We start from the raw sequence: 15,206 nt of genomic DNA, 5'->3' as shown, positions 1-15,206 counted from the left end.
TTGTCACAGTTTAATTTGAGAGTTTGTCATAAACCAGATTACACTGGTTCCTTAGGTACCACTGCAGGGATTTCGTTCTTCACTTTGAGTGAGGTGCTAGATAAATACCCAATGTTATGAGGCCCATTGAGTATGGATATTAGGCTACTTGTAATCTCAGTTCATGGTAGAAACCACAAGCATGCTCCATTGCAGGAAAGAAGGCCATGCTTGACAGTACAGGAATGCCAGATGGTTCTGATACCACAGTTTGGAAAATGACTAACACACCTTTATAAACGGCCTCAATGTGAGGAAGGAGTGGGCAAGGCAGCATTATGATGAAGTTGTAGTAGTATTGTTTCAATGTATGAAGAAGAGCAGAACTATTTCAAAGCCCAAAAGCAGCACTGATGGTCCATGTCCCCTGCTTCAGAACTGGATATTCGTTGAAGAAGATGAGTGTGTCTTCATTTTTCACTATCTGAGTTTCTTGTCTTCTGAAATCTGTTGATGTCTCCCTGGAAGGGGACTGTGTTTTGTGGGTCCCAGACAAATTTCTAGAGGGTGGGATGGGGAGTGGGGGGGTCCAGATCTTGAGTCCTTGTGTGGAAGGGCTAGGAAAAGCTTATCTTTTCTCTCCCTCTACTAGATTTGTGCACATTAAGGTACAATTGTGTCTGATCCCTTAACATCAGATGAAAGTGAAATGAGGGATGGACAACAACATGCGCCACTAATGTTACAAAAGGATTTAAACACAAATGCCTGAGAGGAAGGAATGCAGAGTAAAATTATTAGGACAATTTGAAGAAAGCCACTTGCAAAATCTGGTGAGGGAGCATCAAATTCCTCTATCTGTGTTAATGGGAAGAGGTAGCATATGAAAATCGTAGGGTCAATGTGGTTGCTTACTTGAGCAGTAATGAAAATGTCACTTACCCAGTGTACATCTGTTCGTGGCATCAGTCGCTGAAGATTCACATGTTGTGCATAGCCCGCCATCTGGTGTTGGGTCAGAGTGTTACAAGTTGTTTTTCTTCGAAGAAGTCTTTCGAGTCACGGGACCGAGGGACTCCTCCTCTTTGTCTCCATTGCGCATGGGCGTCGACTCCATCTTCGATTGTTTTCCCCGCAGAGGGTGAGGTAGGAGTTGTTTGTTAGTAATAGTGCCCATGCAATGGAGTGAATAAGTATGTACCTATTTAAGTTTTAATATATTTACAAATGTACAAAGTTGAAGCTAACTTCCAAACGGCTACAGGCTCCCGGGGAGGTGGGTGGGCACATGTGAATCTTCAGCGACTGATGCCACGAACAGATGTACACTGGGTAAGTGACATTTTCAGTTCGATGGCATCTGTCGCTGCAGATACACATGTTGTGCATAGACTAGTAAGCAGTTATCTCCCCAAAAGCGGTGTCTCAGCCTGTAGGAGTGGAAGTAGTCTGAAATAAGGTTCTTAGTACGGCTTGACCTACTGTGGCTTGTTGTGCGGATAGCACGTCTACACAGTAGTGCTTGGTAAATGTGTGAGGCGTAGACCATGTGGCTGCCTTACATATTTCGTGCATTGGAATATTCCCTAGGAAGGCCATGGTAGCGCCTTTCTTTCTGGTTGAGTGTGCCCTTGGTGTAATGGGCAGTTGTCTTTTTGCTTTAAGGTAGCAGATTTGGATGCACTTAACTATCCATCTGGCTATACCCTGTTTCGATATTGGGTTTCCTGCGTGAGGTTTTTGAAATGCAATAAACAGTTGTTTAGTTTTTCTGATGTTTTTAGTTCTGTCGATGTAGTACATTAGTGCCCTTTTGACGTCTAATGTATGTAGTGCCCTTTCAGCTATGGAATCTGGCTGTGGGAAGAACACTGGTAGCTCTACCGTTTGATTTAGGTGGAACGGTGAAATAACCTTTGGCAAAAATTTAGGATTGGTCCTTAGGACTACTTTATTTTTGTGTAGTTGGATAAAAGGTTCTTGTATTGTAAACGCCTGAATTTCACTTACTCTTCTTAGAGATGTGATGGCGATGAGAAATGCAACTTTCCAGGTTAGGAATTGTATTTCGCAAGAATGCATAGGTTCAAAGGGTGGACCCATGAGTCTTGTTAAGACGATGTTGAGGTTCCATGAAGGAACGGGTGGTGTCCTTGGTGGTATAATTCTTTTGAGGCCTTCCATAAACGCTTTAATGACAGGTATCCTAAATAGTGAAGTTGAATGGGTAATCTGCAGGTATGCAGATATTGCTGCGAGGTGTATTTTAATGGAAGAGAAGGCCAGGTTCGATTTTTGTAAGTGTAGTAAGTAACCCACTACATCCTTTGGAGATGCGTGTAATGGTTGAATTTGATTATGATGGCAGTAGCAAACAAACCTTTTCCATTTGCTTGCATAGCAGTGTCTAGTGGATGGTCTTCTAGCTTGCTTTATGACTTCCATACATTCTTGTGTGAGGTTTAAGTGTCCGAATTCTAGGATTTCAGGAGCCAGATTGCTAGATTCAGCGATGCTGGGTTTGGATGCCTGATCTGTTGTTTGTGTTGTGTTAACAGATCTGGCCTGTTGGGCAACTTGACGTGGGATACTACTGATAGGTCTAGCAGTGTTGTGTACCATGGTTGCCTTGCCCATGTTGGTGCTATCAGTATGAGTTTGAGTTTGTTTTGACTCAATTTGTTTACTAGATATGGAAGGCGAGGGAGAGGGGGAAAAGCGTACGCAAATATCCCTGACCAGTTCATCCATAGGGCATTGCCTTGAGACTGCCTGTGTGGGTATCTGGATGCGAAGTTTTGGCATTTTGCGTTCTCCTTTGTTGCAAATAAGTCTATTTGAGGTGTTCCCCAACGTTTGAAGTAAGTGTTTAGAATTTGGGGGTGAATTTCCCATTCGTGGACCTGTTGGTGATCTCGAGAGAGATTGTCTGCAAGTTGATTCTGGATCCCTGGAATAAACTGTGCTATTAGGCAAATGTGGTTGTGAATTGCCCATTGCCATATTTTTTGTGTGTCGAGTGTGTCCCCCCCTGTTTGTTTAGATAATACATTGTTGTCATGTTGTCCGTTTTGACAAGAATGTATTTGTGAGTTATGATTGGTTGAAATGTTTTTAATGCTTGGAAAACTGCTAGTAGTTCGAGGTGATTTATATGCAGCTTTCTTTGATGTACATCCCATTGTCCTTGTATGCTGTGTTGATTGAGGTGTGCTCCCCACCCTGTCATGGAAGCATCTGTTGTTATCACGTATTGTGGCACTGGGTCTTGGAAAGGCCGCCCTTTGTTTAAATTTACATTGTTCCACCATAGAAGCGAGAGGTATGTTAGGCGGTCTATTAACACCAGATCTAGAAGGCGACCCTGTGCTTGTGACCATTGTGATGCTAGGCACTGTTGTAAGGGCCTCATGTGTAGTCTTGCGTTCGGAACAATGGCTATGCATGATGACATCATGCCTAGGAGTTGTAATATCATCTTCGCCTGTATTTTTTGTGTTGGATACATGCGTTGTATAATCTTTTGGAAATTTTGAACCCTTTGTGGACTTGGAGTGGCTATTCCCCTCGTTGTGTCTATTGTCGCTCCTAGGTATTGTTGTACTTTGCACGGCAGAATGTGTGATTTCGCATAGTTGATGGTGAAACCGAGTTTGTAGAGGGTTTGTATGACCTGATCTGTGTGGTGTGAGCACCTTGTCAGTGAGTCGGTCTTGATTAGCCAGTCGTCTAGATACGGGAATACGTGTATTTGCTGCCTTCTGATGTGTGCAGCCACTACTGCTAGGCATTTTGTGAAGACTCTTGGTGCAGTTGTTAAACCGAACGGCAATACTTTGAATTGGTAATGTATTCCTTTGAATACGAACCTTAGGTATTTTCTGTGCGACGGATGTATTGGTATGTGGAAATACGCGTCTTTGAGATCTAAGGTTGTCATGTAATCTTGTTGCTTTAGCAATGGTAACACTTCCTGTAGCGTGACCATGTGAAAGTGTTCTGATTGGATGTATGTGTTTAGTGTTCTGAGGTCTAGGATTGGTCTCAGTGTTTTGTCCTTCTTTGGTATTAGAAAGTACAGTGAGTAAACCCGTGTATTTGTTTGTGTATCTGGTTCCAGTTCTATTGCGTTCTTTTGCAGTAATGCTTGAACTTCTATTTCTAGGAGGTCCGAATGTTGTTTTGATATATTCTGTGATTTTGGTGGTATGTTTGGAGGGATTTGTAGAAATTCTATGCAATAATCATGTTGGATAATTGCTAAGACCCAAGTGTCTGTTGTTATTTTCTCCCACGCTTGGTAATACTGACTTATTCTTCCCCCCACTGGTGTTGTGTGGAGGGGATGAGTGACGTGTGAGTCACTGTTTGGTTGTAGGTGTTTTGGGGCTTTGAAATTTTCCCCTGCTTCTAGGGAATTGTCCTCCTCTGTATTGGCCCCGAAAGCCTCCCCTTTGGTACTGTCCCTGGTAGGTGGACGGTGTTGAATGTGAGGTACTGGCTTGTGTGGCTTGACCCCGAAACCCCCCTCTAAAGGTTGTCTTGCGGAAGGTGTTGAAAGTGCCTCTGCTCTGCGGGGAGTAGAGCACGCCCATGGCTTTTGCAGTGTCAGTGTCCTTTTTTAGCTTCTCAATTGCCGTGTCCACTTCAGGTCCGAACAATTGTTGCTCATTGAATGGCATATTGAGCACCGCCTGCTGTATCTCTGGTTTAAAACCAGATGTTCGTAGCCACGCGTGCCTTCGTATGGTTACTGCCGTGTTAATTGTTCTTGCTGCTGTGTCCGCTGCGTCCATAGAGGAGCGTATCTGGTTATTGGAGATGTTTTGGCCCTCCTCAACCACTTGTTTCGCCCTCTTTTGTAGTTCTGTGGGTAGATGCTCAATGAGGTGTTGCATCTCGTCCCAGTGGGCTCTGTCATATCGCGCTAGGAGCGCTTGAGAGTTAGCGATGCGCCACTGGTTTGCAGCCTGTACTGCGACCCTTTTACCGGCTGCATCGAACTTGCGGCTCTCCTTATCTGGGGGTTGTGCATCGCCCGATGTGTGAGAGTTTGCTCTCTTGCGAGCTGCCCCTACCACAACCGAATCTGGTGGCAGTTGTGAGGTGATGAAAGCTGGGTCTGTGGGAGGTGCTTTATATTTCTTTTCCACCCTCAGTGTTATTGCCCTACTCTTTACAGGCTCTTTGAATATGTCCTTTGCGTGCCTTAGCATTCCTGGGAGCATAGGCAGGCTTTGGTAGGTGCTATGTGTGGAAGAGAGGGTGTTGAAGAGGAAGTCATCCTCGACAGGCTCCGAGTGTAGAGACACGTTGTGGAACTCTGCTGCTCTAGCCACCACTTGTGAATATGCTGTGCTGTCTTCTGGTGGTGAGGGCTTTGTAGGATACGCCTCTGGACTGTTGTCCGACACTGGGGCGTCGTATAAGTCCCAAGCATCTTGGTCCTGGTCACCTTGGCTTAAGGTGGTGTGAGCCGGTGAATGTGACGGAGTCTGTGCCGGTGAAATGTGAGCTACAGGTGGAGGAGAGGGTGGCGGAGTTACCTTCTTCACCAGCTTTGTTTGTGGTGCTTGTTCTTGTTGGAATTCAAGTCTCCTCTTCCTCCTAATAGGGGGAAGGGTGCTTATTTTCCCTGTTCCACTCTGTATAAAAATCAGTTTTTGAGTGTGGTCCACCTCGGTGGATTGTAATTCCTCCTCGAATCTATGCTTTCGCATTTGAGAGGACAGTGATTGTTCCTCTGAATAGGAACCGGTAGTTGGCTCGGTTGCGGGTCGTTTTGGCACCGAAACTATGTCCACGCTCTTTTTCGGCTCCGAGGCGACTTTTCTCTTTTTCGGAGTCGAACCCTCTCTGCGTCGATCCTCCTCGGTGCCGCTGTCTCTGCGTCGAGCAGCTTCGGCTCCGCTATCTCGGCGTCGATCTTTGTCGGCAGCACTATCTCGGTCCCGAGATGGCTGGGTGCCTGTGTCTCGACCCGAGTCGGACGATCTCTGCACTATTTCGGCCTTCTTCGGTGCCGATGGTCGGTCACCGATTTTATGGGTTGAGCCATGGCCTGATGGCAGTGGCGTCCCCTGGGCCTTGTCAGTTTTCTTGTGTGCTATCTTCGACGTCTTACTCACTGTTTCATGGTCGTCGAATTCGTCCCGAGTCCGATTCATGGATCGAGAAGGCTTCTACTTCTTCTTGTTCCTCGAATTCTCGGTGTCCTGTCGGCGTGGACGCCATTTGCAGTCTTCTGGCTCGTCGGTCACAGAGCGTTTTTCGGGACCGGAACGCACAACAGGCCTCACAAGTTTCTTCCCTGTGCTCGGGCGACAGGCACAGGTTACAGACCGAATGTTGGTCTGTATATGGGTATTTGTTGTGGCATTTAGGACAGAATCGGAACGGGGTCCGTTCCATCAGCGTCGATGTCACACGCGGTCGGGCCAACCAGGCCCCGACGGGGGATCGAAAGCTACCCCGAAGGGCAACGGAGATGTTATCGTTTCGATTCGATGTCGATGCTATCTAACCCGATCCCGAACGCAACAATACCGACGTAATTTTCAGATTTTGAGCTAACTTTCCGTTCCGAAACCCAGAGCGAAAGGAACACGTCCGAACCCGATGGCGGAAAGAAAACAATCGAAGATGGAGTCGACGCCCATGCGCAATGGAGACAAAGAGGAGGAGTCCCTCGGTCCCGTGACTCGAAAGACTTCTTCGAAGAAAAACAACTTGTAACACTCCGACCAAACACCAGATGGCGGGCTATGCACAACATGTGTATCTGCAGCGACAGATGCCATCGAACACACAGTTTCGGCAATTACAGTAGTCCTTCCAATGTCTATCAAAGTCTTATGAGACCTCTTAGTTCCCACAAGACTACATTGTTCTGCTATTGTTTCCATTAGGAAGAAATCACCATTATGGAAATAAACATATGATATCTACGTAGCAGCACCATCAGTGGTGGTGGTAAGAACTGAATACCCACCATATACAAGGTTCTTTGCTCCAGGTAGCTCTCAGATTTATCTCAGTTTGGTGGAAACGAGCCATAAGTTTCAATCAGATACTTCCTTTTGAAGCAGTGACCCTTTCACATTTGAAAATTGTTTTAGATTTTAGGTTGTGCGGGCCTGACACTTGAATCGCTTACTGTCTTACCTGACATAAGAGGCTTCCTGCCCAAGAGAGCTGGTAGCAACACGAGTGTCGAGACGTTCAACTCTTGTCCGAGAGATGGACAGGCCTGGATCATTAGGCATTCCATCTTCACTGCCACCAGATACATTCTTACTCGCTGGCATACTGCTCTCAAAAATAATGGCATCAGTTGACTTCTGACTGCTGGGATCTAAAATACCAACAAATATGGTCTTGTTGTCAAACAATTGCCACATAAAATAACTACAAATGAAGTGCTCTACAAAATATACTTTAGGTTAGCCTAGATATGTGTCACGGGGCTGTCCATAGAAATACACTAACATGTAGGTGAAATGGTGGAACCACTAAGGACTGGGCCTGGGTTTGCTAAATGCTTACTGATACTTAGACCAGAAAAGTATTTAAGGAAACAATGTTCTCCGAGCGGCTGGTGATGTAAGGTACACATGTTCTTTGTTAGGATTGTGTAAAAACCTAATAAACTTGGTTATCAAATAACATACATATACTCTAGGTTGACATAATTGAGAAATCATTTTAAACACTTGTAGAGGCATCTGGGATCAGAACATTGTTCCAGAGGCACCAGACAAAATGTGCAATTTCATGGTGGTACTCAAAAGCAGATTCATCAACACTAATTCCTTTTCAGCTATACCACAGAAAAGTGCTTCAAAATAGACAATACAAGCAACTATAAAATATCAAAAGGAAATATGACACTTTAAAACATGTTAAACCTACCCAAATGAGGAACAATTGACTCAGGGCTCTGTCTATGAAACCAGGCCTGACAATAAAGAGCATGGTTGCCAATCCACTTGGTTAGGTTCTATTTGGGTGGTTGTCCAACTATGCCCTCCTGGAAACTCAAATAAGCAAACACTAGTACAGTTTAAGGTCCTTTGGCTCACTTATTAACTGAGTTTAATACTTAGATGACAGAGATTTAAATAGCTGTATATAAACGGGAGTTCAAGTACTCTTAAATAAGTGCTGCATAAATTAATTTCATTTATTTGGTTAAAGCATTTAGATAATTAGTTTACCTGCAGCACTGATCGACAGAGTTAGGTCGGACTCCTATTGCAATTCTGGCCTAAAATATTAATTTAATAATCCATTTCAGATGTAGACATTAACTGATACGATGTTGTGCATTGGAAGGACCATGTTTATTCACCAGTCCAAATCAAAAGTATGAGTTAATTAAAGATGAGAATAACTATATTAATTTATTAATGGGTTTTGCAAAAACATGGCCATAGCCTCTGTGGACCATGGAACACTGTACAAATTACTTATAAACATATAAGTAGCTATGCTTCGGTCGTTTCACCGCTTAACATTTTATTGTCTAGATATCACACATTTCCAATACTAAACAAAGCAAAAATATTCCAACTAACTGTCTGTGCCGAAGACAGTGTTTTCATATTTATTATTTGCCTTTTTGAATAAAATTTTTGTTAGATTCTAAAGTTTAGTATCCCTTTTTCTAGAATTAATACTTTTGCAACCTGTGGTCACAGGTATGATTTTTAGCAGAGTTCACTCAGCCTTACCGCTTTCCAACACACATTACAGAATAGAGTTTTGTGATTACAATACACTTTTTTTGACAGCCTAATTTATTGACAGTTTTCTCAAAAGCCACAATACAACTGTACATATGGGGATGGAACATTCTGATCTTCATGTAGGAATCGTCATCACAGTGATATATGACCAAAAGAGCTGCGCATTCCGTGGACAGGCAATAATAACAATACATGTTATCACTGCACCAACGGACAACTGAGTTTGCAGTCTGCATTATCTAAAAAGCTGAACTATTCTTTTTGTTATCAATGATATTGGATGAGAATTCCACCATTTTGGGCCTAAAGGACGCGTGATTTAGTGGACAGTCTTTTGTTTTAACTATAGTGATTTAGATCTATAAAAGCAAGTTCAGATTTTAAATTTTCAAATACTTTCCCTCATTTTACTGTTGGGTGTTAAAGTAATGATTACTTAACTTTATTTTTTTCAAATATTTGAAATCACATAATTGTTTGTACTGCGTTTTAAGTTAATTAATACAATCATAGCTTTGTTATGTTCCATCAATTTGCATTATTTCAAAGATGTAAAATGTATGTATGCATCGATTTAGGATGTATCATCCTGGCACACCTTATATTACAGACAAACATACTGTGGATTTATTTATTTTTTCCTTGTATTACCTCCAGGCTGCTCAGCCTGCAAACCTGTTGTTACAGCCATCTGAAATTTGCAATTTGTCCGCACAATAAGAGAGGCTGGGTGTGGACAAAGGGAAGATTCTGAGGTAAAATGAGCAGGTGTTCCCTCATTGACATCAATGGCTGTTTGAATAACAGTATTCCTCCCTGACTCACGTTCTAAGCAGGCAACTTATATAACTAAACTACAGCAGCCAATCACACAAGACAGACTCATTCTGGAGACAACTGGTCATTATCAAGCATGAATTAAGAGTTCTTGGCCTGAACTTCAACACTCCAGTGAGCAATCTCACTCAAACTTTGAAATCTTTTCGTTCCAGACTCTATATAGGTTGGTGAAAAGAGGGGGTTGTCTTACGTACCCTTCATTCCCTGTACCTGGTACCTGATAATCACAGACTAGTGTGATTGAAAGCACACAATGGTTCTTTAGTGGAGAGGAGGAGAAGGGACTGCCTTCAAAGACAGGGGAAAGAGAAGGACACACAAGAGAATGAAGACAAAGTCACCCATACTTCCCTGAGCATTCTTGACAAGTCTCATTTTCTTTCCCCTCTTTAACAAAAATGTAATTTCTCACATTCCACTTCATCCCTGCTAAAATATTCTTCACCTCAGGTTCTTCTCAGTCTGTCACCCATAGATCCTGTTTTTCCTATCTTTAATATCATCACCCACACAAAGACTAATGTTCTTTGTTCATAATGTTAGCATACTATCTGAATGTTGTAGAAGACTCCAAAGCATGCCTGAGACTGGCGTAGGGACTGCTACAGAGGACTCCAAAGATGAAACCCTTGCATGCATCATACCAGCCAAAAAGCCCCTGTCAAATAATGGGCTCAATGCTAAAAGAAGGGTGCCTTCACTAAACAGCCATTACACAGTTAAAGCAGTTAAAAATGTACAGCATTTCAAACTTGTCCAACACTCTACTCTATAAAAAATGCATATTGTCTCTTAACAGTTGTGTAAGTAGCATGTTAAAACCACAGATTTTCGAAGCCCCAGAAAAAAGATATTTTCTAGGTTTTTGGTTTTCAATACACAATATTCTGTATCACAAGGTAATAGTTGTTGGGCAGATCCCTATTCAATGTGCATCTCTTTTCAATGTTTGTTCTGAAAAAAAAAAATACTGACGGTCCACTAAAACTAAAAGGGATATGTTTGCATCTGCCTGTCAAGACTTCCTTTTCCTGAGCAATTACCTCCATGAAGTTGCATATGCTCATCACTGATATTCAGATAGTGTCTGAAACTATTCTGGAGCATGCAAATGAAAACATGGATATGAATCCCATGGCTGTCAAACATATGTGGCAATTTTTGTTGCCAACAATATATTCACTTCTCATAACCAAACGATATTCCTAGCAACTGAATAAGTTACTATTTGAGCTGCCTTTGGATATAACTATGCTTCTTCAATGAGCAACTTGAGCATGGTGGTCAATATCGACCACAAAGTACACATTTTTCAATAGAACAAACACCAAAACCAAGTGATTTATTTTTAAGTGTATGCAGATGTTGGCTTCCAGAGTGGCAAGTTAGCAACTTGGAATGGTTCACTCAACATAATATTGCAAATTAGTTCATAAGGAAAGCAGTGGATATTTTTACAATTTAACAGAAGCAACCACCACGCAGAAAAGTGAGATCTCTTAATGGGTCAACCTTCCTCCCCACCCAATGAACGTAAGGACTGGTGCATGTGCTGTTCTTGTTCGAAGTGTGAAAGTAGCTCTCCTTCATGCTTGTATGCTGCCGAATTTCTGTCTATGAATGAATCTTGAAGAATAGCTTCCACATAATCAATAGGTGGGCTGTATATGCACTCTGAAACATTTTTGCTCCAGTCTCTATGTTCATGCTTATGCCACTTGGAACTGAGGATCCAAGTCTGTTTTGTGGAATGCTGCCACTTGGCATTAGCTGATCACAAAGGAGAGGCAGAGTACAAGTTGAATAAAGGGAGAGGTTCTAAAGAAATAATGGCTACTGTTCCAAGGGTAGAGATTTTGTAAAAATGGTGTGCATTTGACAGTTCCTAATGTATTTTTCTTAGTGTTTTTTCACTACAAGTTAATAAAAACACTTTGATTTTCATCAGTGAACACCACCATGACCTACATCATCCACTAGATGTTTAGGAACATCAACTCTCCACACATTCATTCATGTGTCCTCGCACCCAATCATCAACCACTGTATAATGAGTCCTTTTTTTCTCTGTATCCTGCACTGATAACAGCCCTTCTTCAACATTATCCTCTATGGTACATTTATGGCAATCACTGTAGAATGGTGCCACATGATTGACTTACTATTTCCAGTTTGCAATGTACACTGCTTAGACTTTGGTGTCTGGCGTTTATGTTATGTAAGCTAAATAAATACATAAATAAGAGTTAAGGAAGAATGAGTAATGGATTGGTTCTATGTACAAATGGGACACGACTGGATAACAAAAACCTGTGCACAGTTAAAGAAAATAAGAAAGCACCACATATGAATTTGCTACTTTCCACCCAAGAGCTGTTACTATCCCTGCTATAATTTTACTCACCAGAAGTGGCTGAGCGAAGTTTTTCTAGCACTCCATGAAGCCTACAAAACAGAAAACAGAATGCATTCAATTTTGACTCTTATCTTAAATCACTGTACTGAGGGACAGTAGAAATTGTGGATCTGAGCTTTGGCGGTTCAACAGGATAAATAATCAATGGCATTTTAATTATTTCCGAAAATCTGTGCCTCCAAAACGAGACAAAGTGGGAAGTGCCTCGTGTCCCTCAGCAAGCAGCAAAGAAATAGGATGCAGACCACTCAAGTATGCAGTTGCATACCATAGGACGTAAAGAAGGAAGCAATGCAATTACTGAGTCAGAGTGGTGTCAAGCAACTAGACTGATGTCCGCAACACTCTGGCAATAGCCTCAGGTTTCAGGGGTCACCTCAATACTCTGAAGGCATTAAAACAATATTAGTAAAAGTGCAAGGTCATAGCTAATACCAAACCTAAAAATTTCCAGCTCTACTGCCGAGAGACATCAATGCATGAGTGAATTATGGTTACTTTAGAGTCACAGTGCAGCTTCATGACATCAATAATTTTGCAGGTCTTTCACAATGTGAAATTAAGGCCAATACCAAGGTTTTGAATAAGAAGCAATAGACAAGAAAGTAGTTAATTCATCCATTTAAAATCTAATCACACATACCCACAGAGATTCCAACTAGTTGTAGGTGAAACACTTGAATTTCCCATCTTTTGTGTTTTTAAGAACTATACTTTTACCTGCAAGTTGTTGTCAACTACCCAGAAAGACTATTCTGTTTTCCTGGTGCCAGTCCAGCCTACCTAATTTGTTTGCCATCAGTGATTTTCTATAGTCTCACACACCAATGGCATTCAGACTTCACAAATCTGAAAAACATATGGTGGCCTCCACTGAAAGTAATTCATTACACTCCTGTGGGGTGTTTATTGTACCAAGTAATGCATTCTCCAAACTGTCTAAAAAAATCAATGCATCACACAGCTGTGGGTGTGTGTGTGTGTTCTCTTAATAATCCCACCCCAATTTAAGTCTTCACAATCACAAACGCGCAAGGTATGTCCCCTCACACCTGCTGCAGTTCCAACATCATTGCATGATAAATCTTTAACCAAAAAATATGTCTTTGTCAGTAGACACTCACAGTGCTTCAATGAAATACCATCATGCTGCAAACTCAAGTTTGTGTGGGGTGGGTACTAGTCAGGATGGGGCAAGATAAATTAGACTGGTTTTAGTAAAATTACTGTTTCCTTGATTATCCATTTAATTATAAGAGACAATGGGCCTGATTCTAACTTTGGAGGACGGTGTTAAACCGTCCCAAAAGTGGCGGATATACCACCTACCGTATTACGAGTTCCATAGGATATAATGGACTCGTAATACGGTAGGTGGTAAATCCACCACTTTTGGGACGGTTTAACACCGTCCTCCAAAGTTAGAATCAGGCCCAATGTTTGTATAAGCAAGCAAATGCAATAATATCTCCCTAACCTCTCTAGTGTTTAGTTTGTGACCTTAATGTCCTGAACAGTGAAATTCTTCAATCCTCACCACTTACCTGGCCCAGTCATAATAAAACTCCATGTGAGATAAAATGTGACAAAGAAAACTAAAGACCTTTTCCATGTAATGTGTATTGTATGTGCATGGAAGTGCCAATTTTTGTATAATCACCCTCAACGTTTTTGACTGCTGCTGCTGGTTTTTCGACTCTGAACATGTACTGAGGCCTGCTAACCAGACATCGGTGGTAGTGCATTCACCCTTTAAAGGAATTTGTCTGATTGGTTTACCCACAATTCTCATCAGTTAACTTGCATATAAGTCCCTAGTATATGGTCCCAGGCGTACCTAGGGTAGGTATGTTAAAGTGTCTCGCTTAGATTGCAGCAGTTACTGTGCCACACAAGTGAAAAAGAGCAAAGTATGACTCCTTGCCAGTCACTGCTGGCTGGCAGAACCGTTTTTTGACTGCTAGCTTAACATCGCCAGTTTGAGTAATACCAAAGCCCATACTCTACTTTTTTTTTGATAAAGAGATTTTATTAATTTTGCATAGAACAAATATAAATACAGTACAACCTGAAGCCAACGGGCCTCAAAACAATAATGGTCCAGTCCTCGGTCCCTGCCGCTTTCATTACTAATGTTACTCACCCTCCCCTCTTAAAGGCCCGCTACATCCTCCCATTTCCCCCATATCTTCTTGTGTTTGTGTAAGCAACCTCTGACCTCGTACACAAGTTTCTCTCGCTGCACACACCAATCCACTCCCCGTCTCCACTTAGCCAGTGCCGGAGCCACCCTGGCCTTCCAGTCTGCCATTATGTCCCTTTTGGCCACCAGACATGCCACCCCTAAGAAGGACCGATCTGCTCTTCGTAGCTCTGTATCACCCATCACCCCGAGAAGTAGGGGCAATGGCGACCTCTTTACCTCCTTCTGTAGGGCCTCAGATATCTCTTGCACCACCCTTTCCCAATAGGCCACTATAATCGGGCATGTCCATACCATGTGGTAGAAATCCGCTGTATGATACCTGCAGCGGGGGCATTCCGCTGTGGGGCGGAGGCCTGCCTTATGTAACATAGCGGGTGTGAGGTATGCGGCGTGAAGGAAATAGGATTGTATTAAACGGAAGCGTGTGGCCATTGTCAGGGAGCGTGGGGCCACTAGTGCTTCTGTCCAGTCCGCTTCCTCCATGGGTCCCACCCAACTCTCCCACCTTTGGCGAAGCTCTCTCAGGGGTCCCCCAGTGGCAGTGATTAAGGTGCGGTAAATCTGAGAAACCCCTCCCCTTCCCAGAACTCCCATCAGTGCCTTGGCTTCCATGGGGCTGTGCTCGGGTATGCTGTCTCCTGTCTGTAGGTGGACTAGTAGGGCATGACGTAGTTAGAGATATCGGTGGAATTGTGTTTTATTTAAGGAATATTGTTTCTGGAGGTCTTGAAAAGATCGTATATGTGTCCCTCTCCAAATATCTCCCAGTGTGGAGATCCCTATGGTGTCCCATTTCTGGAAGCCCTCCAGGCCTGCTACATGTATCAGCTGCTTCCCCTGCCATAGCGGGGTTTGTTGGGTTAGGCGTCCCCACCACCCCGACACTTTCTGGGCTGTACGCCATCCCAGAAGTACCATTTTGGTCACATCTGGAGTATCCCGGGGTATCGGGCTCCCGTAGAGCATGTCAAGGATCTGTGGGTAGCCCATCGTCTGCAATTCTAGTTGATATGCGGGG

The 15,206-nt window shown here is 42.9% G+C and overlaps 1 protein-coding gene across 7 annotated transcripts in view; it reads right to left on the bottom strand.

Moving 5' to 3' along the window:
• Nucleotides 1-15,206, bottom strand: part of ZC3H14 (zinc finger CCCH-type containing 14) — a 223,213-nt gene that overhangs the window by 168,218 nt on the left and 39,789 nt on the right. For all 7 annotated transcript variants that reach the window (XM_069208142.1, XM_069208145.1, XM_069208146.1 and 4 more), the window contains exons 4-5: nt 11,971-12,011; nt 7,144-7,333 (exon numbers count right to left, since the gene is read on the bottom strand). In XM_069208142.1, coding sequence (XP_069064243.1) covers nt 7,144-7,333; nt 11,971-12,011 — 231 coding nt within the window. The remainder of the gene's footprint in view (nt 1-7,143; nt 7,334-11,970; nt 12,012-15,206) is intronic.

The sequence above is a fragment of the Pleurodeles waltl genome, chromosome 9 (assembly GCF_031143425.1).
Source record: "Pleurodeles waltl isolate 20211129_DDA chromosome 9, aPleWal1.hap1.20221129, whole genome shotgun sequence".
NCBI classification, from domain to species: domain Eukaryota; kingdom Metazoa; phylum Chordata; class Amphibia; order Caudata; family Salamandridae; genus Pleurodeles; species Pleurodeles waltl.
This window is presented reverse-complemented; position numbering and strand designations above follow the sequence as displayed.